This window comes from Mixophyes fleayi, chromosome 4 (genome assembly GCF_038048845.1).
Source record: "Mixophyes fleayi isolate aMixFle1 chromosome 4, aMixFle1.hap1, whole genome shotgun sequence".
NCBI lineage: Eukaryota > Metazoa > Chordata > Amphibia > Anura > Limnodynastidae > Mixophyes > Mixophyes fleayi.
The window spans coordinates 245,647,835-245,674,425 of NC_134405.1; the positions used below are offsets into that span (position 1 = coordinate 245,647,835).

Genomic DNA, 26,591 nt, shown 5'->3' on the forward strand with positions numbered 1-26,591 from the left:
TGGGGGGCGCATTTAATACGTTGCCAATGCCTTTTTTCTAATTTTTTTGACTCTATTGGGTATATTTACTATGCAGCGATTTTACGCATATATTTTATATACGCCGATATTTTTAATAAAAGTTTTGTTTTAAAAAATCACTTCAAAGCACCGGAAATCGGCGGTTCTATGGATCCGCTGCATAGTACATATACCCCTATGAATGTGTCGTAGTATTCCTCCTGCAGCCACATGAACTGGTGTCATTGCTGGAGGTGTCAGAGCATGGAAGAATCATGTGCAGTTCCCTTTTGAAGATGTCTCGGGCTCTTATACTTGCTGGACCCTGGACATACTGTTGCAGACAGGAATGGCTCTAAGGTAGACAGGAATTGCTGGTACAAAGGACAAGCTGGCAGCAATTTCAAAGACCCCCCAGATAATCTGCCTCACGCCACTGCTGCTGCTAACTGACCCTGCCTCCCCACGGTTTAAAAGGGTGGACAAGATTTCCTGCCACTCCCCTTTCCTTAGCATGGTTGGTGCACGCCCCTGCTGCTGCTAACTGACCCTGCCTCCCCACGGTTTGAAAGGGTGGACAAGATTTCCTGCCACTCCCCTTTCTTTAGCATGGTTGGTGCATTGGCCACCTGTAAGCTATGCCCCTTACTCGGCTCCATTCTGCACCTTTGCCCACAGCCTTTTCACCAATTCATCCAAACCTCCAGGCATGGGGCAGACCAGTTTAAACTCCTCCTTTCCAAAAACTTTTCCTTAACCCATGTTCCCATATTTTGAAGTACATATGGTTTGGTTTTAAACCCTTCTGTGTGTTGCTGTGATCTATTGTTCTTCTAGATCACCCCAGCAATTCCTTGAACAATTCTCACCATGTCTCTCTCATTTCTAAGCCTCTGACAACCCTACCGTCATCTTGAGTGGTATCAAAATCCCAATAGATTGTATTCTACCTCCAAACTTGTCCATCTACCTCACTCAGTGGACTGACTATACATCTCAGTGTGCTGGCCACTGCCTCGATCTTGCTTTCTCCCAACTTTGTTCAGTTTCTGATTTCTTTAAATACTTCTCTTCCAGACCATCACCTGATCACCTCCAATCTACCCACTATAAAATCTATGCACTCAAATCAAATACAAAATCGCATCCCTCTTCTTCAAACATCCATCTTGTGAATTCCTTTCCTACACTCTGGCACCTAATCTTCATTTGATCCCACAAATGAAAGTTGAAGTCTCTAATCTCTTCTCAACGCTATCCCCTCACAAATCAGTCGCTGTCTCCTGTGCTCATCCTAGATTTAACATCTGTAATCTCTCCCTCTCCACTAGTATATTTCCATTATTGTTCAAGCATGCAGTAACTACTCCTATTCTAAAATCAAATTATGACCGATTACTTTCCCATATCTCAACACACATTCCTCCAGTGTTTGCACACACTTGCCATACACACTTCCTTTCCTTGCATATCCTATTGAATGCTCTTCAGTCAGATTTTAGTTCAAACCCCACAGAGACTGCACTGATTAAAGTGGGCAAATCATTTGATCACTGCTAATTCTAAAGGTCAATACTCATTTCTATTTCTTCTTGATCCCTCTGCAGCATTTGACACCATTGACCACTTATTTCTCGTACAAAGGCTCATTCGGTCTTCAGGACACTTACCTGATTTTATGACCATTTTTGGAGCAAATTCGAGACCAATTGTGTGCCAAATCCAGTGCTTTGTGCATTTCAGTAACCGTCTTTCATAAAAAGTAAGTTTGTACAAATACACCAGGATAATTTAATAACAGTTTGGAGCTACTGTGTAAAACGTCATGGGTCAATTAGGTGTCACAGGTAAAACTTACAAGTTTTTGTATGGTACACAAGTTCAGACTGCAAAAGTTTTTTGATAAACACTTTTTTTACTTAATACTTTCAAACCATGATATGGTCTGATGCCTCTTATCCGATTTCCTGACCCCCCTGATATTGATACAAATGAGTTTCATGCCTTTAGGAATATTTTAATGTGTAGAATATTGAAATGCAATGAAGAATGATCTTGTAGTAAACAGCCATGAAAAATGATGAGAAATGTACTGGAAGCTTGTTCTAAGCAATGGTCCTATAATACACATCTCCAGGGTAATACATACATGTGGAGCAGATTACAGCAGAACATTTATGTGGCATTTGCTGTGAAATTGCTGTTCTGTTCCTCAACATCTTGCTGCTATTTAAATGCCTCAAAAGTTCTTATATATCCATATTCCAACCTATATTATTATACTAAACTGTCCTCTAACTGTGAATCAACAAAACCCCCCCCCCTGGTTTCCCTCCATCAGGTATGCTTCCAGCATTCTCACAGGTCCAAGTATTCTCTACAGGTGTGGTTGTTCATTCTATATTTAAATGTGTACAACTTAAAGAAAAGTTGAATGTGGTTTGTGGTGTGGTTAAGGTGTGTGTCACAGTGTAAATAGAAGTAAGCAAAGTAAATCCAAGAGACAAATTTAGTGGTTACATTTTTACCATCCACGGTTTCATTTTATTCATAGGCTTAACACAGTTGCTATTTACAGTACATGAATGTAGAGATTCTACACTTTATTTTGTAATGTAAACAAGAAACTCCTTATCCAGAGGAATAGAATTTGAGTAAAAGAAGCCAGTCCAGAAAGTATTTACACAATTCAAAATATACTTTATACTCACTGGAGAATACACTGAGCGATTTTGCTTAAATTATCTACGAAACTATAGGATCTGACAATGTAAAAATACAATAAAACATTCTCTTCTTTATAAGGTAGACAGTTAAATCACACTAAAAATAAAAAAGAAAATGACACAGGAATTTATGCCATTTGAGGGTAAAATGTATGGATCATAAAAGGTATGACAGAACGAAATTCCATAAGTGAAATATAAAAAGAAAACCCTCTACCATGAATAAACCAACAAATAAATCATTTATTTTAACCATGAATTCAATAATTAGCAGTGTTCTTTAAAAACAAAAATATATTTATTCTGTAATTATAAATAACACAGCTGATGTGGTGTGGTGAAAATGCACGCACCTTCCTAGTGAATTGCATTAAATCATATACAAAACATCTATCATGTTTATAAACTATTCATGTTAGGTTGATAATAATGCCACATACATTGTGAACATTCTAGATCCAAAGCTCTGAAACATAGCTGTCCAACTGGAGGCACCAACTCCACAGATTGTCCCTTTTGTTTTAACCCGTCCATTTTACAAGTATGCATATTTAAAAGATACAGGCAGCGCGCCCCCTAAAGGAAACTGCTGGACAGCAATGCTAGAACATATCACCAGTGAGGGGACAAGTCAGCAAAGTCGGACGGATTGCTGTTCCATTCTATTGCTTAATGATGCTTGGGATGGGTGATGGAAAAGTAGAACAAATAAAGGCAAAGTCAAATTACATACATGAGAATATAGGGCAAAACAAAGCAAGGAAAGAGAATTTCTGTACATGTTATGAATCAAAATTAGAAAACTTTACAAATAATTAGAGTCTGCACTTGTATAAAATTAATACAATGAAATTAAACAAAACATCAATAAAGTGAACATTAAATAAAAAAAAAAAACAATGAAATTCAAAACGGCTAGAAGTGAATTGTCCCCAAGCGTGATTTTTTTCATAACTACTCATTTGTTAAATACAGATGTGTATTAATTTCTTATATGCATGTAAATATGATACACACAATTTATTTTAAAAGTTTTTTTAAATTATTTTTGATTGGTGACGGCAAGTTGTAGTCATTTAAAATTTCAAAACAAAAAAGTAATAACAATAAAAAATAAATAGTAATAAAAATAGAGCAAACTGTGCACTTAGATATCATTTTGCTTACCTGCCACATCTAATTAATAGGAGAATTGTTAGCTCTTTGAGATAGACTTTAACCACAACTCATATCCGAGTCAGATCCAGTATTCACGTTTACTCCTCCACTATGGAGCAACCATACTGCTGTTTCAACAACTCAATAGAAAGGACTTCTGTATGTAGAATTCTAGAGTATTTACATATACTCATTTACAATATATTACTTAACAGTTTAGAGACCACAAAAATATTAATTTTGTTTCAGTGGCCAAAAACCTTAATTTCCACATCTATAAAAATAAACATCAAACAAGATTCCCTTGAACATTTTAATACTTCACTTTTGCCACAGATAGTATCAAGGTGTATTTGCTTCTTAACAAATACAGCAAACCTATCTCTCAAGACTTTATGGATCTGCATATACTATACTTGACTAGATGGGCAAAACAGTAAAAGAGTATGCAATTACTGTAAAACGACAGAAAGCTAAGTAATGTTCTTCTGGTCAGCTGAAATTTTACCTGTTCTGCAAATACTGACATTTAATATAAAGAACATAGTTGCCTGCCTTAGGTTCTGGTATATTTAAATGAATACATGATTCCAAAAGCAGTGGATGTATATTATTCACAATACATGAAGGGGTTCTGATACAATGCCAGAAACCGGCACATGTAAATCACAAGTTGGTCTTAAATGCATGGCCCATTATAAGCAGACCAATGAGTGCAGCCTTTAATGAACGCATGAACCACCAAAGCAGATATGCCTGAGTCCCAGCAGCCTGTGGGATATACCTCGTCACAGGTAAAAGGACAGTGCTGACCTACTGTACTACCCATTTTGTAAGTAAAAGCATTGATAAGACACATAGGTGGCTAGAATTAGACAGTTCTGGTTTTCCAGGTGTTTAGGATCAAACCAAAATCAAAAGTAAGGACTTTACTCTTATCTTAGACAAACATTTCAAATTTGATCTGTAAAGGACTACATAAAGTATCAACTTCTCTTGAAAGTCACTGCTACAAGCCTTCATGTACAGTAGACCAATTTATATAGACTGAAAGATTCTTGTATACATTGCCAGGCATCTCACCCTGTATTGTCTATTGTAAGCTATTTTTATTCACACTACTAGTATATTCATTTCTTGTTAACCAACCCTGTTGGTGCACTGCATTTCTAGCAAATAGGACCGACTGGCTCAGTAAAAGTCTTCTTGCATTCAGAGGGTTAAAAATATTTATAAAATTTGTGGGTTTTGCACGACAACCAAATTCGTTCATCTTAACATCACCTTTGGGAAATTAATAAGTTGCTTGTCTCCCTCCTTATACAAATGAATACCATAAAAATTTCAAACCGATACTTATGGCATAACCCAAATCAAACGGACTGACAATAAACCAATTACTTAGAACTAACCAAACAGACATGACTGTTACAAGATCTCAACTAGATCTCATCCTTGTCACGGTTAAAGTTATCACAGGCCACAATCTACCCTGAAATACATTCATAGGTGTTAAGTGCGCACTATTAAATTGAAAAACAACTAAACATGGTCTTGATACTATTGGTGGACCCACAATCAAACTACCTGTGCGTGTGTGTACCTGTGCAAGTATGTACGCTTTGCATAAGTGCTGGACAATAAGCTTGCTAAACAATATCTAAAGGCCTCATGGAACATAATTAATACTATTATCAAATCCCTCTAAAATGTACACCAAGGGCTAGATTTACTAAGCTGCGGGTTTGAAAAAGTGGGGATGTTGGCTATAGCAACCAATCAGATTCAAGCTATCATTTTGTAGAAGGTACTAAATAAATGAAAGCTAGAATCTGATTGGTTGCTATAGGCAACATCCCCACTTTTTCAAACCCGCAGCTTAGCAAATCTAGCCCCAAGTCTTGAATAACTGGTTAACTATCATTTCTTCTGAGTGCCAGAGGAATCTGGTCAGCAAAAGGAAGCACTACTGAACTTTAGAAGCAGTCACTCACCTGCCACAGAAAAGCTGGTAAAAAAAACAACAGAATTATTGATCATGAATCCTGATACAATTTAAACCCCAATGCAACATATGTGCTTTGTGTAAACCGTATGTGTCTAATCAGGAGACATATATTCCACATAGTCTTATCAAAGTTATCAGCACATCACAGGACATAACTAAGGGCCCTAAGGGCATCATATTTGTATATATTTATATATATATATTTTATTTTTTTTCTACAGTAAACTCTATAGCAATCACATGTAAACATCATTGTTGTATGAGTATACTAAGACAGAGAAAGGCAGGTCTACAATAAGGTGTTTGCCAAAGTGGTGTATTCAATCCTAGCCAGGGTTGCGGGAGCTGCTGGAAACTTTGGCAAAACATAAAAAAATAAGACCAGAAGATATTCCCCGGTAACTATGTCAAGAAGTAAGGCTATGTCTCCTAAACTACACAAAATGGCTTAATCCTACATTCTATGCTACCCTGGTAAACATATATTAAAACAGCTTCAGCAGTCCCAGTTCCCAAAGCATAAATGTCAACACTTTTGTGTTATTGGAAATAATGGCTTTTATACATAGAGGAAATTTTACCTCAGAAGCAATTCTGGCTCTGCCACAATATGGCGGCCATTATGCAATCTGTGTATTGCTGTCTGTCACATTGAGTTTATGAATTCACTATATACAATAAGGAGGCAATACTACATAGTAATCTTTGGAAAACAATGTTATACTGTCCATGACAGGAGAACTGATCTATTGTACATAAAACAGGGTTAAGGACATTAACATTTAATTCTATGTGAAGAATACTGGATTTATGTTTACAGATAGGTTAAAAGATTATAAATGTTAAGAAATGCAGAAATATAATGTTGCATGCATGTTAGTTGTTCATATATTCAAAATGACACACCCAAATGGTACACTGTTGCATTGAAAGACATGTTTTAAATGTTAATTGATTTTAACAGAAAGTGCTCATAAAATATCAAAATTGTATTCACGTTACAAGACCAACTTATTGAAGTCTAATGTATAAATGTCATCCTTTATCAATGCCATCATTAGAATTTTCTTTTCCTCATTTTTTTATAGGAATGTGATAAATACAAAGCCAATTATTATTATTTACTAGTCATTATATTATGTGTTTGTGCAAGTTCCAAAATTGGCTTTAAAACAAGTATGAAGTTAACAGGTCAAATGTCTAGTAAAAAGGTGGTAAATGGATGGAAAAACACTGTCGTTTGATCCAGTGTCCTAAAAAACTCAACTCTTACAGTGTTTGAATTATATAATTAATACATTTGCCATCATAAGATCAAATATATTATTGTCAATGCCCCATGATTTCCTAATGATTCCTAAAGTATGAGGATTAATTTGGATCTTTTGCAAACACCTCACTAGAGTGCATAGTTTAAGATGAAGCAAACAACAATCTGAAATACAGTACATGTGAACCATAAATACATTTTTAAAGAATATACATCTTTGTCCTAGTAAAATTAGATGTGTAATCCAGACTGTAATCACAACAGACTTTTTTTTGTTTTGTTTTTACATACTACAGACAAAATGTTATGAAGAACACAGCTGCAACCACAAGGGAAAGAGGTTGGACATTATGTTTATAGACGCACCCAAAAAAAGCAAAGACACTGAAATGTGGCAGTGAGACAGCAACACCATGGGAAGATCACATACAGAAGCAGCTTTGTTCAATGTAAACATCAATTTAAAAGTTAAAGTCTTTTGTTTCTGTATTCCATTTATGTTTCGTAAACATGTTGGAAGTGCCTTGACTGAGGTATTGAGGTATTCCTCTTTGATAAGGCTGTTATCGATGCAGACTTCTCTGTGCCTCTTTCAGCAAGCTGTCAAAATCCATAGACTCGTACTTGCTCTTCATTACAGTTGACTCTTCTGCGTTTGAATCTGATGGTGAAGGAAGAAGGAAGAGTTAGCTATGCACTGATTGTGGCTATGTAGAGGCAAACAAATATATCCATTATAACATTGATATTAAATAGATAATACACCATAACCACAAAATGGTTCTGAATGACTATTTAAAATGATATCATAAGTAATTATAATTAAGCAATAACCCCCAAAGAACGGAGCATTACTGGAGAAGTTGAAGGTCATAGGTAAAACACAATGGACTTTACACCAGCCAGGGCATTACTGACCATTTATGCCCCGTACAGAGGGGAAATTACTATAATAGAATGTGTTGCTCTTCTTGCAGGGTATTTGATGGATAGCTCCTCATGCAGGGCAGGCGGTACAAGTTCAAAATCGGAACAGCTCAGTTCTGTGCTTTATAGACACATAATACCTATTTAACAGAGAGAACACCGACTAGCCAGGGACTATCAATGCCCCCAGCCTGGGAGAAGAAAGCCCTACAAGCAGCCTCGGGAAGTTGGGGAAATGAAAGTTGGAGCATTTTCTGAGAACTGAGAATGGGACCGAGGTCATTGTTCTTATCAATATAGTACTGACAGTTATTGGTTCACCCCATTGTGAACTGGCTGGATGAAAATGTGAGAGTAGTGTTCAAGAACAGTCAGTTAACTTACAATATAGTTTATGATGCCACTAATAATAATGCCACTATTATAATATAGGTTATAATGCCACTAATGAGTGACATTAAAACCAACATGGTCTGACTATCTGATATAGAAGGAGGGAGTCTTATTCTATGTACATAGTTCCTTGAAATTAAGACTGCTATCTCCTGTGCTCCTGGTCTTCCATTCACTAATCCATCTACTGACCCCCTAAAACCTCTTAAGTCCCTAACTGATGCCTTATCTAGTTACCATGCTTTCACTAACTACAAAAAGTGACATATTGGCTCGTAAAAAAAAAAAAAATCACAACACTAACTCTAAACAAATTTTTCAACCAACAAGGGCCGATTTAATTTATTTTAATCATTCACTCTTAGGGGCATATTCAATTAGGATTCGCTGCTGCGATTACATGCAGCTGCACAGGTCGTGGTATCGCAACATCACAGATTTTCGTGAGCACCCCATAGGAGTGCGCACAGAAATCCATGATGTTGCGGTACCGTAATGACACTTTACACATGCAACCGCGAATCCTAATTGAATATGGCCCTAAGGGGGGGCATTCAATTGATGGCGGGATCGCCGAAAATCCCGCACTCAAAGAATATTACCGTTAATACGGTAATCCTGCGCATAAAGATTTTGCGAGCTGAAATCCAGCGAGTAATTACCGTATTAACGGTAATATTCTTTGAGCGCGGGATTTTCGGCGATCCCGCCGTCAATTGAATACCCCCCCAAGAGTGAATGTACTATATGTACATAAAATCAACTTCTAATCTCAAACCTAAAGTTCTGCAATCAAGAACATTCAATGATTTTAGCCTTGAACATTTCCCCAATGACATAACTGTCCTTCGGCTAGTATCAATTTGTTACCAGATCCCGATTCAGCATTTGTGTATTTTCAGTAACAGTTCCTTAAAGTCTACAATACCCATGCCCCATACCACAAACCCAGCATGCCTGGTCATGGCTGGCTCCCCTTCTTTCCTCCCCAATGCAGCCTGCAGGGACTGTTTCATTAAATAATGTGTGGTGCAGTGCGCCTATGTAAAATTAATGTAAAATGTATTGTATCTTATCCTGGTGGTCCAGTGAGGATAGGGCCAGATCTGTCAGTGTTCTCTGCAGTTCTGTTTCCTGTTCACAAGAGCGCTGTGGTGCTCCACCATTCCTTGTTTTTCACAGTGAATGCAGTGAGTCCAGGCAGTGTTGTGCTGCCTTCCCAGTTCCCAAGGCCTGGGAATGGGGGGAAGGCAACACTGGGAGCCCCAGAGTAGCTCCATGCAGGGAGCACTTGAACCCTCTAAAAGCTAGTGTGAGAGACGAGGACTGGCTGTAGGATTTATGCTTGGTGGTCTGGGTCCCACCCTCCTGGAGCAATATTTGGCTTGAAGAGGGCACACGAACTCGGGGACCAAGGTCCTGGGTTTAAAGATAAATATCCTAGCCCAGTCTTAGTGGAGTGAGGGTGGAGAGGGGGCTGGGCTTACCTTCGCGCTGACAGTGCGACATGGGGAAAAACACATGCCCTGCCTCTAAATACAAGGCTAGAAGTGTGAACAGCATTCAGGCTCAATCATGTGCAAGATGACCTGGACTGGTTGAAGGGATAGGGGTCTGGATAACCACCTGCCAACCTGTGTGTGCTAAACTGGATATAAAAAACAGGAAACTCCCATTATTATGTTTATCTTAGATTTTTTAGGCGGACAGTGGGGAAAACGAGACAAACATAAAACAGGTGTAAGTGTGTATGTACACCCAGTACATTTAAGTGGGTGTTGATAAGGCTTCAGACATACCCATTCCCAGCTGTCCTACGTTGAACCCAGTGTCCTGAAACAATGCTCTGCCCACCACCCAGCAGCTATAATCCAAAGTAAACGATCAGGAAGGCCCAGTCACAATCATCAGCAAAGAGGTGCCAGAGCAACTACACACACCTCCTGGGCACCATGGTCATGCTCAGTTGACACTTAGGGGTATATTTACTAAACTGCGGGTTTGCAAAAGTGGACATGTTGTCTGTAGCAACCAATCAGATTCTAGTTATTTATTTAGGACATTCCACAAAATGACAATTAGAATCTAATTGGTTGCTATAGGCAACATCTCCACTTTTTCAAACCTGTAGTTTAGTAAGTAAACCCCTCAAAGTTTGTTGAGTGTCTAGTGGCCAAGTAGCACTAGTAGGAGTGGTGAGTCGATCACAAATGTTTCAAGCATATGTGGAATAGATGCACTAGGAAAACAAAAATAGCAGAAACCCATAGAATACATGTGCTAAAGTGGTTTCACTCTGTTCTAGTGCCACTACGATCTTCCATATTTATAAATGAATTATCCAGTGTCTATAAATCAGCTTCTACCATTTGTATGTGGATTATACTTTATGTATGCAGCTTCTGTGACCTTAGTAAAGCATTGTAATCTAATTTCTATCAGGTGGAACATTGGATAATGGAAAACACACTGTTTTTGAACATTGATAAAACGGTATCCATGTTATTTGGCCCAAAGGCTAAAGCACACTGCACAACAGTGGCGAAAACAAATAATGGACTGTGGTGATGGAATTTATGGCAGAGCCCCTCAAATTCTCCTTAGTAAGCTTGATACTAATTACAATTAAATCTGGCATTTAGTTTTTCTGTGTAACTACGACCACACCATTGCGATAGGCTATCTGATCTAGGCTGGCTAAGTTTAGAAGTACAGTTCACTTTACCTGTTTGTCCTTCAAATACTTTCTGGCCAAGTTTCCCAAAATGCTGAACAGACTTCATATTCCTGCAGCCAACAGCACTTATCACTCTAAAGTCTTACATCCAAAACCTGCTAACGGTTCCTTAATTCAACAAGGAACGTGGCCGATCTGCCTTCTTCTATCGAGATCCCTATTTCTGGAGCACTCTACCAGAGTCACTTATATCCACCACTTGTCTGAGATATTCCAAACTTCTGTCATTCGGCTCAGCGAGCGTTTGTATTTGTAAAGTGTAATGACTTGTCTGTAATTAGGTCACAACTGTATATGAGTTGTTGTCCAAGACACACTAGTAAATGAGAGGAGCCTATTTCCTTCTGGTCGACTACTTCATAAATAAGTTATCAGCTCCCAGTGGGGATTGACATTACCACTTAAGTATTCAGGATGAGGAAAGTACTGTTTGTATCATTGTATTACTTAACTGTATAGAAAAGGTTATATGTGATAGGAAACTGTTGCTACACTGTAACTATTATAAAAAATCCATTCAACATATGAATAATGTCTCCCATCAGCATACTGCCCAACTGCATACACATAAATACAATGTACAGTAGATAAACATGCTTGGATTGGGTTTGTTCTAACATTTACATGTTCCACTGTTCTACATGTGTGGTGTCATGTGTACATTTTTAAGTGTACCCATTCAACGTGCTAGTATGTTTATATTACAATTTCAGATTTTGTTGATTATGTTGTAAAGGATATTTGAAATAAAGTGAATATTTGCCCCAGAAATGTGCGACTGTTTTCAACATGCAGTTCTATTCTATCTGTAGCTGAAGAAGGATTTTCCCTTCAAAAGAAAACTGTATATTTTTGTATTGGGAATTTTCTAGAGGAGGTTTTATGGATAATGGCCCTGAGTTGCTGCGCAGATACGATACAGGATATTGTAGGTATAGTATAGTATTCACATGATATTTTTCTTTATTTAAAACACCTTCCCACAAACACATCACTTAAATAGCCATTAAGTTTACCTAGATCGGTGTATTTGGTCCAATAGAAATGCCTGAGACCACCATAGCTCATGTTAAATAAGGGTTCAGTCCTTTTTCTCAGAGAGGGACCCTTCTTTAATGACAATGCGGCGTGCTCTGAACACCGATAAGTAATGAAGCCATATTTCTCTCCCCTGAAAGAGAAAACAAGACACTTGAGAAATAAACATGAAACCCTGATTAACAGATGCCACATGACAGGAAATCATTTGGTGAAGAGCATGTGTATACAACGACAATTGCTTCTCATCATTCCCACAAATCATTTAACAGCAGTCATCATCATCAACTTTTATTTATATAGCGCCAACATATTCCGTAGCGCTTTACAATTGGGGACAAACATAGTAAACTAATAAACAAACTGGGTAAAACAGACAAAGAGGTGAGAAGGCCCTGCTCGCAAGCTTACAATCTATGGGACAATGGGAGATTGACACATGAGGTTAAGGCTACATTTTGCATATCGGCCCAGCCAGACTGCAAAGGTAAAAGTGACTCATAAGCTAAATGATCCTGTCACACAACAAAGTTGGCCAAGGGGTAGTTGTCTTATGTGAAATTGTAGAACGGGTGGTAATAGGGTAATGTAGTGAGGTTAAGAGGGTGGTTGAGGAATATTATAAGCTTGTCTGAAGAGGTGGGTTTTCAGAGAACGCTTGAAAGTTTGTAGACCAGAGGAGAGTCTTATTGTGCGAGGGAGAGAATTCCATAGAGTGGGTGCTGCCCGAAACAAATCCTGTAACCTGGAATGGGAGGATGTAATGAGTGTGGATGAGAGATGCAGATCTAGTGCAGAACGGAGTTGGCGAGTCCTTACATGTATCGTCTTATACCTGCTGACCTGAGCCACTTCACTGTGTGGTATTTTGTTCCTGCTTTTCCCAGTGATTTGTAAACATGAGCTAATGTGCCTGCCCAGAACAAGGCAGTTGGAAAATAAGTGGGACAAATAGCAGTTATATGCAAGTATCAGTTGTACTCTATGTTGTGCAATGTCATGAAAATGTGACTGCAAAATGTGACTGCAAAGTATATTTTGCATTTACCATGATGTGTTGAACTAAGGAGATCTAGCTTACCTGCTTCTACTAAGGACACGGCATTCAGTGATTTCTCCAAACACTTCAAACCTTCTCTTCAGCTCATTATCGCTAATACTGTTGGAGAGGTTTCTGATGTAGATGACCCGGCCTTCGTCCTATACAGATAAGACAATACAAGTCAGTGTTGGGCTCAAAGCATGTATATGTGAACCGCTATGGGGCTGGAAAAAAGGGACCCACGTCAAAAAGGAAAAAATAATGGAATTAACATACTTTTCTAGTGCTAATTGAGCAGTATACATACACAGTACACTCTTGAACTCCTTGTTTCAAGCTGGCATAGAAATAATTTGACGTGTCTTTAGCCCCATGTTTCTATGAAGCTTTCCTAACTCTATGGTGAACAATAAAGATCTATTTGTGACATCACATTATAGGGCAAAATCTCACTATTCTGTGCTCTGAAACATAGCACATTGCAGTGTATTAGGTAGAATTGGCAGCGGTGAGCTCAGCCATAGGCAAACCAAGGGGGGAGGTCCTAGTGCCTGGAAACCTCCCTCCAAGCCTGGAGCACTATATAATTGAGGTGGCTGAACCCTGCCCCCGCTTCACTCGGCTCTGCTTGAAAAGGGAGAGCTGCGTGCACCTAACAGTAGTGCACGCAGCATTGCCCATGTATATTATGCAAATAGGAAGAGTTGGAGAGCAGCCAAGCACTGTCTAAAATTATAGCCACGCCCCCATGCATGCTTGTCACGCCCACTGGCGGAGTGGCGTGGAATCCCCCCTCTACAAATCCTGCGTTTGCCCCTGTCAGCATTCTACAGTGTCTGTATAAAACCCTACACACATATTTTGCTAAACAGTTACCACATAAAACTTCCCCATAAATATGATGTGAGGTAGAATATTAGCAATTCAAAGATTCTAAGACTACTAAAATCCTATGCATCAAATAATTTGCTGTAATATAACCGGCTGAATTTAGTAATCTCCTGAATTATGAAAAATGCATTATCAAAGTAAAGGCGTTACACAGGTCTCCCTTTATTGTAATTCTAATATATTTGGCTAGTAGCGAAATAATTTTAAAGAACATTGTCGCCCACTTAAATCTCTGCCACTATGGAGTGCTTGGCTATAAAGCAAGAATGTTGCGCTTTGTCTCCCTATCACTGATTAATCACAGGTTTTACATCCTAGAGACATCTGTACTTGATTGCAATAGAGCTTAAACTGTATATTAATTCAATGAAGCAAAAAAAAAACCCCAAAAAAAACCCATTTTGTTCAGTATATATCCAGGTTTAGCTGAGTGGATGCATTTTAATCCCTGCTTATTTGGAATATCCTATGCAATGGTTAAAAAGAGATATCTTGCCACAGAATGTTCTGCATTAGGAACATTTCAGGGTGTTTAGTGTATACTGGACCAATTTATAGCATGCTTCAGTACTCACAATTGCCTTCTGTCTCTTCCTTTGGATTTGCCTTTGGCTCAAGTTCTGTTCATTGCGTCCATATCTGTTTAAGAAAAGATACAAGACACGTGAATAAAAATCAAAATGTCACATGTATATATTCATATATTTGCCCTATTGTCGGCACCCACAGAGAAGCCATAAGATATATTATGCGTAAAATAAATGTCATGGAAAATGAATAATTTAAAGTCATAACTTAGGTTATTGCATAAAACCCTTAGGCCAATCTGATGTGATCAGATAATATTAGGCAAACAGCCTAAGAATCAGCACCGTAAAACAGTATTATATAATGGCTGACTGAGGTATTGGGCTGTGTTTCAACGTGACTGCAAGCAAAGTATTGCTAACCCAAAAGGTTTCACTGCTTAGCAGGATGTAGAAACCTGAAGCCATCTAGCAATTTGCTAATAGATGTCTACAGCTTTCAAGAAATGGTTCCAGGATACATCCCGTTAGGAAAGAGTAGCCATAGATTACTATGTATTATATTTAGAACAAAGTTTTCCCTCCCTGTACAGCAAACACTGCTGTAAGACCTATTGCCTTAATGCAAGATATTCAGTCATTATTAAAAACAGTCTTTAAAGTGCACTCAGTGTCCATTGTGTGGACTTTTTCAAGGCATAAGGCACAAATGGTTTATTTTCAGGAACATTGGTTCACTTTGTGCCTCCATTGAGATCATAACTTGCCAGTGAAAGGACAGGTCACATTCCTATGGACATTGGTTGCTTCTACCTCCGGTTGTAGGGGTTGTCAAACCTCTAACTTGTCACCAATGTGTGATAGTCAAATAGGCCCTTTTATATTTCAGAACAGATACATAAGTTTGTATAACCCTTATGACATACACACCTGTGTTCCCTCCGGTTGTCAGGCGAGCTGATAATTCTAGCAGAGGACTGACTTTGAGGATAGCCCTGCACCTTGGATGTAAGACTTTTTTGAGGACACAACTTTGTTCTGAGAGGTGACAAGCTGACCTCCTCCTCTGGAGAGCTGCATTCACTGTCACTGTCTTCAAAGACTGAATCATATTCAGGGTTCATACACGTAACATCATCCACTTCCTCTTTAATAGTATTATCTGGAAAACCAAAGTGCTTGGTGAGACTTGCTCGAATTTCGTGGTCCTTTAACACTTTGCTGTCCTTTGTCACAGACTCTGGCTTTTTTTCAGCTCTCCTCTGCTGTACTGGAGGCAGAGGATGCTTCTGTTTCTTTTCAGTGTAGCTTGGCAGGTCCAGAGACTTCAATACTTTTCTCTGGAACACAGTCTCTGTTTTTCTAACCTGGCAATAATCGTGGTCTCCAAAAGACCGGGAAAATGGCCTCTTAGTCCCTTGTGAAGGAGAGTTAGCTGGGAGAGACTCAGTCCTGCTCAAGTGTGCAAATAATTCAGTCCTCTCGGGCTGTTTCTTTGATAGCTTCTTACTTATAGACAGATGCTCTTCAGATCCCTCCACTCTAAAAGGCGAGGCAATCAAAGAATCTTTATTTACAGTTTCCCGACTAATCTCAGGTTTGTAAAGGTCCTCTTCTGCAGGCTTGTATGGCGGAGTAGTTGGAGGTGTCAAGCCTGAGAGCGAGAAAAACAAAGCATGACATATTGAAAATGTGGCAGGTCCCACCAATATCCAAGTTATATACCATCTATACATATTGACAATGTGACATGCATTTGTTTTATTATACCTCAAAAACAATTCAAGCCCTACCTAAGTTATTGCTTTTCCTTGTAACTTAGATCCTTATTGTGGATGCAAGTTGAACACTGCATTAAGCTAAATACAAATGGTACAAGATAAAATCTAGCATTTACAGTTGCTGCTCTGCTGCAAACTGTTATACAGAAAACAACTATTCTAAGAGATAAAATACAGTACCTGCAGTCCCACACAGCTCAACAGTAAGTCCTTGCTCAAAATTCCTTTTCTCAAATGCAGAGCTCCTGCAAAGCAACAAATGTAAGCAGTCATCTCACGTGTCTCAATGGGTTAAAGATTGTCAAACTAGTCAACTGATTAATTTATTGTCCCAAGGTATCATGAAGTTAAAAGGAATCTTTCTTCTCTGGGTCTTTTTTTAGCTCCTGTTTGTCTAATAGCTGTGTAAGGGATGAGGACTGCTGAGTGGGAGATAACTCGCACTAGCATCCAGAAACATGAGCTTGTACACAGAGCAGAGCATAACAAATGAAGGAGGTGGTCATACAATACAGGACACTGCTTTATACAGAGAATTAATAATAAAAAGCCCATCACTGCTAAATTATTCAATCAATGATAACTGCAAAGCATTCCTACAAATCCCATTATTGCTAGATATCTGGAGAATGTCTCTAGTCCTCTATCAGAAAACAATATTGAACCTGAAGAGAATGAAAACAATAAAAAACAAAAACAGCAGGACGCAGTTTTTGTGTATAATTATACTCTTCATTTGCATTTTGGACCAAGGCCTTCACATGCGGCCTCTCCCGCAAAACCAATAGAGCATGGAAATAACTTTGCATTTATATGACTGTATATAATATAAATTTGAAAGTGAATAGCTTTATTCACACAACAGTTAGAGCATTTGTAGCTTATTCACTCACATGCCACAAGGTGGCACCATATTACACAGTACAACATTTTAATGAAATCTGTTCATCGTGTGAGCATTGATCCAGTGTCCAACTTACATTATAAATCATATATAAAATTAAACAAATTATACAAGGTTGGCTTAAAAATGATAACTTACAAGAAGTCAGAATAAACATGATATTAAACTTAATGTAAGTTAGTAAGAAAAACTTACGTTTGTGACATAGACATTGCAGGGCATCCGTTATTGTCTGAAAGCACAAAAATAAACTATGTCAATATGGATTAAGCAAGATGCACCCTGTTGATAAAGTGTGCAATACTAATCTTACCCACTGGGTGGTGCTAGCATCTACAAGACACTTTCCACACAAATACAGTGCAAATTATTCCTATATAGAGCCTCAATGTTCCTCTTTTCCGAAGCCACTTTATTTTACAAATTTTTGCTGATCGTTTTACTTTTGTAGAACTGGGATTTAGTGTGATCTCATCTATACATTTAAGGGTGCAAGGTTTCCAAAAGTAATTTCTTACAGACAGCACTCTAAATATTTACCAGTATAACTTTCTTGTATCACCTACTTGGAGCGCACACCTCTTCAAAATAAAGGAACTAATCTTAGCTTTACTTAGGTATTAATAAACTTTCTTCACATACCATTTTACAGACCATGTTGAGAGAGTTGAACAATGTACAACTAAGCTGAACTGTGTCTCATTCATATTACTCTGCTAACACCCCTTGTAGTACACACTAGAGAGTTGTAGAGCAACTGAGTGTACGCTGGGCAGATCCTCATCTAGCAGTAAACAGATCTATACATTAAGTCCTACAGGTGCCATACTCCAAATGGCAGGTACCTTTTGGAGCCTTCAGTAAGGGTGGAGGATATCATAAGTTTTGGCATATTAGTTATTAATCCACATTTTAAATAGTACTCAATTAGCTGATTCTGTAGGTTTCCAATGGTTAGATATTCTGACATAACCACATTTTATAACTTGTACTAATAAGCATGCCACCACTAAGATTTGTGACAAATGATTAAATAGAATTTCTTCAATGTAAGTGTGCATTTAAACTTATTTGACTAAGTACGCAAGTCTTGCATCATGTCTCTTAAGCTAATAAGTATTGCTAGCCTCACATGCAAGTAGATATCAAGCAATCAGCCCACCATAGTCGCATGGGTATGGTCCCAAAACAAGTACAAGGACTAAAAAAAGATCCAATCACTCAGTCATCATGTTAGTAAATGGGATGGGAAGATGACCACTACTGGCAGGTCATCTTCCTCCTACATTACCAGACGTTAAGTGATGCAGTGATTCAGCCACTTGCCCCAAGTAACAAAAGACTGGATCTCATCCAATTTGGCCTAGTTAGACAGAGATCATATTGCTTAGATTTCAAGCGAGCAACAGGGTCGCAGAATCTATGACCAGCATAAGAAAGGACAGAAGACATAATATTCCTTTGTAATGACATTAAAAAAAAATATAATAGTAATGATAATAATACCTCCCAACCGTCACCATCAAAGTTTAAACATAAAAGCATGTTCTTAAACATTGGAATGACCTAAGAAAACATAAAATCCCCATAATAAAGTTATATAATTGTACAATTAAAAGGTTTATTACCTCATCTCACTGTATAATTAATGTTGCTAAGGTACAGAATATTCAAACAACATGTCTGGGAGATCTATCATAGAACACTCTATACAAGTCATGTGTCACTAGTGAGTGGAGCCTTTGTCTAATGTACAATAGGCAGAATGTGGTGAATGCAAATGACGGTTAACATATTCCAGTGCCACTGCTTCTGGTTTGTACAGTACTTTAAACTATAAAAGTGTTTTTGGCAATAGTGTATCAGTCAGTCTTACCTAGGGAATGGTACTGTTGGCTGGCAATATGAGTTTGTGCTTCCAGGGATTCCTTCTCACGGATCTGAAAGGCCTGCAGAGTTCTGCCCATATGTATATGGCCACTCATTTCATCTGACTCTTCAACTTCAACTTCTGCCACCTGTCCTTCATCCACAAAAGAGTATCCTGTCAAACAGAGATTGTGTGCCACTGTGTGTTGGCCATCAGTGTCTTTCTGTGTAATTGAGGTCTGTGGAGAGGTCTCGTCAATAAACCAGAATTCTGGGTTTAGTCTACTTGAGCGCCTGACCGCGTAAACCGAACATTCCTGTTTGGGAGCAGATTTATTTGTCAACTGCTCTTGAGCAACATATGCCGGTCTTCCCGAATCTGCTTCAATTAATCTGCTCTCTTTCCTGAGAGTCAGATATGGCTTGTAGGTTTTATCCAATTCAGGTTTAATAACCCTTCCCAACCCCTGCTCTGTTTTCCCTTGTGGCTGATGGCTACAAGAAGATTCAGAGAATGCTGCATATACTGGTTTTGCCAACCGGTATGGCTTGCTTACATCCCCACAAATATCCTTTGCTAGTAGTTCCTTCAGGATTGAATTGCCAGACTTTGTCGCTTTTGTATTTTTCAGCTTGCCCACTGTAAGGCAGTTCCTCTTGGTGTTTGTCAAGTTCACTTTGTTTCCTTGGTTTGAACAAGAATGCAGGGGCTGGGTGGAGTCAGCTTTCGGCCTCTTAAGGAGACTGTTACAATGCTGGTGTTTCTCGTCATTATGTTTCTTGAGTGGAAGGCAGTAGGTGTGCATATAACGGATGAGGTCCACCACTGCACGCTTCTCCCGCTCACAGGTGAACTGTGGCTCATGGCTCTGTGAAGCAGGCAATGGTGAGTTGCTCCCAGATTCATCATCACTTTGCCCTTCATCATTTGAATCACTTTCTTCTTCTTTATTGCTCTCTTGGCTGCCATCATTGGCTGCCAACTGAGGGACACGTGTGGCAGATACCAAATGCCTTTGTAGCTCAATACAGCTTCTGCCCTGTGCTTGAGGAATGCCACTTTGTCTTTCAGCTGGAATGTCCACCTGCAAAATAAACACCAATAAGACAACTTATGGCACATGATTCATTGGTCATCATTTACGATTGAATGGCACACCTGTAAATCACACACAACTGACTTCACTGTCCAAAGAGCAATGTAATGTGCTATCTAGATGTTTTTATACGATCACTGTGCAAACTTCTACCACACAAAGGACATATAAGCAGAAACAAACCTGCCCAGCACAGCCTACTTTAATTTAGGCCTCTGCTCATTAATTTTCTCTCTTCTCATTAAAATGTACAATTTCTCTCTCCTTTAGTGATTATCTAACATTAAAAAGTAAGGCGTCATAGGGGCCGCCTTAATTTCAATTGCTGCATTTATGTATTATCAACTTTATTGATTTACTGCAGTGTAAAATTGGGGGAATTGTTTAGTGAACAAGCCCTGAGACTCTATCAACACAAGTGAACACCTAACGGTTTGCCCTACCTCCACTTCTTATGGCTCATCTTAGGTTCTTCATTTCTTGTAATGAAAAAGCCTGGCACAACAAACCCAACAGTAGTAAAAACCCTTTTGTATATCAGGTTGTAAAATTACACCCAAATGTGTCACCGAACAAAACACTAACCGAAAAGATTGAGCACTGTCTGCTCCATGGAATGAAGCTGTTCCAGGTCGTCTGTATAACAGAATACAGGCAATGGATCTGCCCATTGCCGCTTTAGAGGCGCTGTTTTCAGTGTGGCGATGAGAACGGACATAATTTCTTACTGTAGAGATCTGTTCAAATTGGATCTTAGATATGTATTTAAATAGAACTGCTGTAATGACTGACTGTATATTATATGCTAAGTAGATATAGTGACATTGTCACTGTTATACTAATTGCTCTTTTTTTGTCGTGATAAACTATCTAGGCATTTATATTGCTGTTGAAATGACTACCACTGATGTATATATATAAATCGATTTCTCCATGTTATAGGGAACATATATAGCATATTTAAAAGAATGGTTTATTTTTTTAGTGCTTCCATCAAGGGGTATATGTCAGTCTGAACACAGAATCTCATTTCTTTGAATATTTGCAACTATGCTGAGTAGAAGTAGTCATTTAGATTGCTTGGTCTAAGTTAAGCTAAGCTATTAGGCAACAGAGCCCACAGTGGAAATTGACAAAATACTTAATGGTATCAAGCCATACAATTTGGAGAAAGTATCTTTCAGACATAAGTATGCCCTTGCTTTGTTTAGAAAGACTTCCCCAAAATGAATATGATTTTTGAAGTACATAATGTGTCAGCATTATAACTCTTTACTTTCTACAATTGTACATGTCCGTCAGACATTACCAAGCTATGTCATGCTCGATCTGTAGCACGGTTTTTGAACTACATTAATGGGAGATGCCAGCTCATTAAAGATTGAAATCTGTGCCTATTGTAGCCTGAGATGGGCGGTACCTTCAAACACTGCCGCTGAGGACGGACTTTTGAGGTTCCTTGATGCCGAGAATTGCTCTCATTGTGAGCATCAGAGCCTGTGAGCATCTGAGCCGGAGTAAGGAGCAACTTCTTTAGCTGTAAGAGATGAAGCGACGACACATCAGAGACCATACATTGTAAATGATAAACATATATGCTAAACACATATGGATATACACAAACACACACCATTCTTGAATGAGAGCTAGTATTTACCTAAAACCCGCAGCTGCTTATATTTGGATTATGTTCGAGCTCTATGGCTAGAGGGATTAAAAGAATTCTATATACAGTCTTGTCAGCACCAATGACACACCATTGCCCATTGTATTCTGAACAGAACACACAGGCGGAGAAAATTAAGCAGCTTTAGGGAACGTTCATCTATATAGCAATGTGCACATTATATTTACATGGGCTTCATTGGAAAATGGATCAAAGTTGGATCACATTTTTGACTGCTGCCAATGTAAACTGAACATGCTTTTGCTAGAGTGATCAACAAATCTACCTGCTCCAGTTTTTAGCTCACTGAACAGGTGTTAAAGGTGGACAAGAAGGAAAGTTTATAATAGGGATGAATAATCCCCTATGTGGTGTCTATTTGTAACCTAGTCCAAATGTGCTTTGCCACGACACTCAGATGTGAATGTAATCAGCAGATAATTCTGTGGAACATTATCGAGATTAGTTTTCTAAGTTCAAATTGTTATTTGACTCTTCAATGCAAAATCAGTTAACTAATATCTAATAAATATGTGCATTACAATAATACAATGATCAAAGATGTTATTCATACAAAATTATTTTCTTTTGTAGCATAAAATATATGCAGGCACGTTTCTTCATTTCTTTTAGTCAAATACCATAAGATAATGCTATATTTACGTGGCAACGTTACAAATGTAATAGAAATATAAGTGCATAAATAAAAGTAATTCTACAAATTGTTTAAGGCATAAAGTACAAGATAGAATTCAGCAGTAACAATTTCTTGTATGTATTCCCCCATACACGTACACATGCACACAAGATTCTACTGGTAGCAGAAGCCTGGTTTGTATCCACACATATAAAATTGCGTGGAGCAAGGTAAGACTTTTCTGCAGAACAGATAATTACTGAAGTTCAAACAGTGTCTTAGATCTGCAACAGACACAGAGCAACAGTCATTAGGCATGCATGTCATTTGTAAGCTCCTGATAAATAATCTTTCTTTGCTAGCCTCTTTGTCTTTGGTACCAGTGTCACATGAAATGCAACACAACTGACAAATATCCTTTTGGTTTTTTCCTGTGATATTGAAAATATATTTACTATTAAGCCCAAAATCAACCCGTAGTGGTGCTCAGAAATATTATAGCACCAAGGCTAACAAAACATGGAAGAAGCTCTCTATATAAGTAAAACCTATTTCCAGGCTGTAGATTTATTTCTTTTTTTAAGGAAACAATGCTCATTAATACAATAAAATTTATAATGGCGCACCCACACAAGAAAAAGGCAACCACGTTCTTGCAAAACAAAAGTAGAAACATAATGAAATATTCATAATACAGAAGTATAAATCATACCATAAGAGGCAAAGTAGCAGTTTTACATTACCGAGTGACACGCAGGATCACAGAGCATACAAAGTTACACATAGATAGCATCATGGTACCTGGTCTATGTGACTCATGGTAGTAAACAAAGTGCATAACCATAAAAGCAATATAAATAACTAAACCAAATTAGTACATACAAAGCAGCAGAGGCACTGCAATGGGAATGGTTTCCTGCAGAGACCTCTTGAGAAGGGTATTATACCCCAAAATGTTGACATTTCTTTTCTCTCTCGTCCTATTTATTTTCTCTCATTTCTTTCTCTCTTCTGCTGCTTTTGAATTTTGGAATGTTTTTGACTATGTAATGTAATAGGTTTGGCTTGCATAGGTTTTCACTTTTGTGATTATGCACTTTGTTCACCAATCATGTTACCATGATTGACATAGACTCAGTGCCATGTGTTCTGTCATTATGTTTAGATATTTGCTGTGATTATGCACTTTGATGCTACTTTGCTTCGGTATTGTGTATATTTCCATAAGTACTAATATTTTGACATTTTGCTAGCACACAGTTCCATATTTCTTGGGCTCTCATTAGCTACTGTACTGTAGAAGATGTGCGAGTGTGTGGATACATTTAATGTCTCATTTGTAAGTGTCGTACCTTTCTAAATAATTTTTTACCTTTAAAAATTATTGTCAATTTAATTTTAAATGGGAGTAGTACAAGGTAACAGAAAGGTCAGGATAAATGTATTTTGGTTGGGGAGTTAACAAAACCTTTACATATTGTACTTACTAGCAGACACTACAATAAATATGACAACAATATGAATTAAAGTGATCATTTTTCAATAAAACTTCCAATATTTTGATTTTCATAATCGTTTTAGGTAGTTTGATTGTATCATGATGACCACACACATCTAAAGATGAAACAAACATACATTTTTGTTTAATATTTTGTCTAAGCTACTCTTTAATCAACCAACAAATTAAGAAGAACATTTAGCTTCCATAGTTGTTCATCACAGAAAGTCTGCTATGAAAGTAGAAGGTTTCCACAGAGCTAATGTTAAAACGAATAGTTAGAATACATCCAAAAGACACCAGTGACATGAGGATTTCCTCAGGCCCCAGAAGCCCACCCCACACTCCACTGAGTGATGAGGCTATTGTCACTTATTGAATGGATGCAGGTCAATCGGGTGTTTCATCTCTATGACAATAAACTGGATCCCAGGAAACTGGGAGATATGAAACCTTAGCCTAAGATTCAGATATACCGTTCCTGCAGCTTAATAAGAAATTGTAACCCTGAATTAACAATTACAGATTTCAAAAACACTGTAAAGTACATTTATATCAAGCTAACCAAATTGGGCCAGAAAATAATTTTTGTATAGTAATTTGCCTCTTGGTCTGTCCAATCCATCTCTTTTGACACTGGCAATTTATGTTAATGAGAATAAAAAAAAGAGATCAATCAGGTATTTTAACACGGTAGTAAACTAAAAATGGACTGTTGTCACTATACTGTAGCTACAGGAGAGGAAAGGAAAAAGTAATCATGAAACAGAAAATCTACCGAGGCAACCATGTAGTTTATGACATGATGACAAGTCCACTTTGGTGGTTGGAAATATTACATATCACTGGACACTGGATATACGTCTTGTTTGGAAGACGGCCAACTGATATATGAATGGCGGCTTGTAGCAAAAGAAAATACTAAAATCTATAGATGGTAGTAACACTTCTTAAGTGTGTTGTTTTCATGATAATTACCAAAAGGAGATCTCTCTCTGGCAATAACATGTAACCTTTAGTAGAAAAGGGTTATCTCCATCATCCAGACTAAACTATCCCCAGCAAAGAGACAGCATGCCATGCTACAAAATGCCAACAGTCAACAGAGTGACCTCTTGAGCATTTCCAGCATGTCTACAGCAATGTATCTCAGGAAGTTCTGTGATATGCCCTTTAAAAAATAAAAACACATCAGTTTCCTTGATACTGAGAAATACATATTATACATACAACATATGGATGAGTTTTTATATTTTTTTAAAGCCTTAAATGAAAAAATTCAGACCTTTGTTGCCTATCATACCCATGCAGGCGGCTATTCAGGGCCTCATCCATTTCCACTTTAAACAGTAGGAAGTGGTTCTTACTATAGACAGCTCATCTTCATTTTCTAGACCCTTAGGGGACTCAGCGTGGTGGCTGGGTTTTGGCGATGGGGCAGGTACGGGGTAGAAGTCCCCATCTCCCAACGATATGAAGGCTGACAAGCTGATATCATCTTCCTGTATATCATCCAGTGTCTGTGTGAGGGCCGCCAGCAAGGCTTCATTTTCACTGTCAATGATCTGAAAGAAGAAATATGGTACAAAAGGAAAAATTAAGCATTATGTAAAGATCCACTTCACTACATAGCACTGATTTTCAACCATCTCCACCACTTGAGCAGCAGATTCTCCCCTCTCTACCCAGGAACTAGAACATTAACCCCCAGTAGAAACATATAGTGCAAATAACATACCAGCTCCCCCAGGCAGTGAGACTCGGAAGTCTCTCTTGTGAGACTGAGCTCTTCAGATGTATAGGGACAGTTTGAGAATCAGGGTGAGGCCCATTCATTCTGATTCACTGCCAAACCAACATCACTGACAAATACAGAGTGCCACTGTGGCTGCAGGGGGCAGGTACTGGGAGAGGCCCCATTCCTTCAGCCACTGAGATCCAGTACAATGCGGGACAGATAAAAGTGGACATGGGCTAAATATATAAATTCAAGTTTATTTATTTTAACGGAAAAAAAGTTTTAAACACTTGATTTTAAAAAGAGACAATTGAAGCCTTTTAATTGTGCAATAATTTTCTCCCAAATCTGGATATGCATGTCTTGCCATGCGCGTTAATTAAATTGAGATATTGTTACTAATCCCATAGATTGTAAACTTGTAAGCAGGGTCTTCTCACCTCTTTGTCTGTTTTATCCAGTTTGTTTTAGTACTATGTTTATCCCCAATTCTAAAGCGCTATGGAATTTGCTGATGCTATATAAATAACTGTTGATTGTGATGATAATAACCAAACATGTCATGCATCAAGGAAAGCCATATGTGCGTTCTGTTGAGGGTCAAGGTCGGTAAAATGTCATACCTGACTCCCACAACAGTGTATGTTTTCCCGGTCTCATCACAGGTCAAATAAAAAAGAACAA

General features: G+C 38.2%; 1 protein-coding gene across 3 annotated transcripts in view; it reads right to left on the bottom strand.

The window, feature by feature from the left end:
• Positions 1 to 2,508: 2,508 nt before the first annotated feature.
• Positions 2,509 to 26,591, bottom strand: part of PPARGC1B (PPARG coactivator 1 beta) — an 80,438-nt gene continuing 56,355 nt past the window's right edge. For 2 of the 3 annotated variants that reach the window (XM_075209603.1, XM_075209604.1), the window contains exons 3-12: positions 25,537 to 25,734; positions 21,789 to 21,905; positions 19,279 to 20,356; positions 17,598 to 17,634; positions 16,679 to 16,743; positions 15,648 to 16,371; positions 14,766 to 14,829; positions 13,339 to 13,457; positions 12,236 to 12,390; positions 2,509 to 7,823 (exon numbers count right to left, since the gene is read on the bottom strand). In XM_075209603.1, coding sequence (XP_075065704.1) covers positions 7,726 to 7,823; positions 12,236 to 12,390; positions 13,339 to 13,457; positions 14,766 to 14,829; positions 15,648 to 16,371; positions 16,679 to 16,743; positions 17,598 to 17,634; positions 19,279 to 20,356; positions 21,789 to 21,905; positions 25,537 to 25,734 — 2,655 coding nt within the window. In that variant the 3' untranslated portion in view covers positions 2,509 to 7,725. Of the gene's footprint in view, positions 7,824 to 12,235; positions 12,391 to 13,338; positions 13,458 to 14,765; positions 14,830 to 15,647; positions 16,372 to 16,678; positions 16,744 to 17,597; positions 17,635 to 19,278; positions 20,357 to 21,788; positions 21,906 to 25,454; positions 25,735 to 26,591 lie in introns of those variants that run through there. The other variant, XM_075209605.1, reaches the window with a different exon arrangement.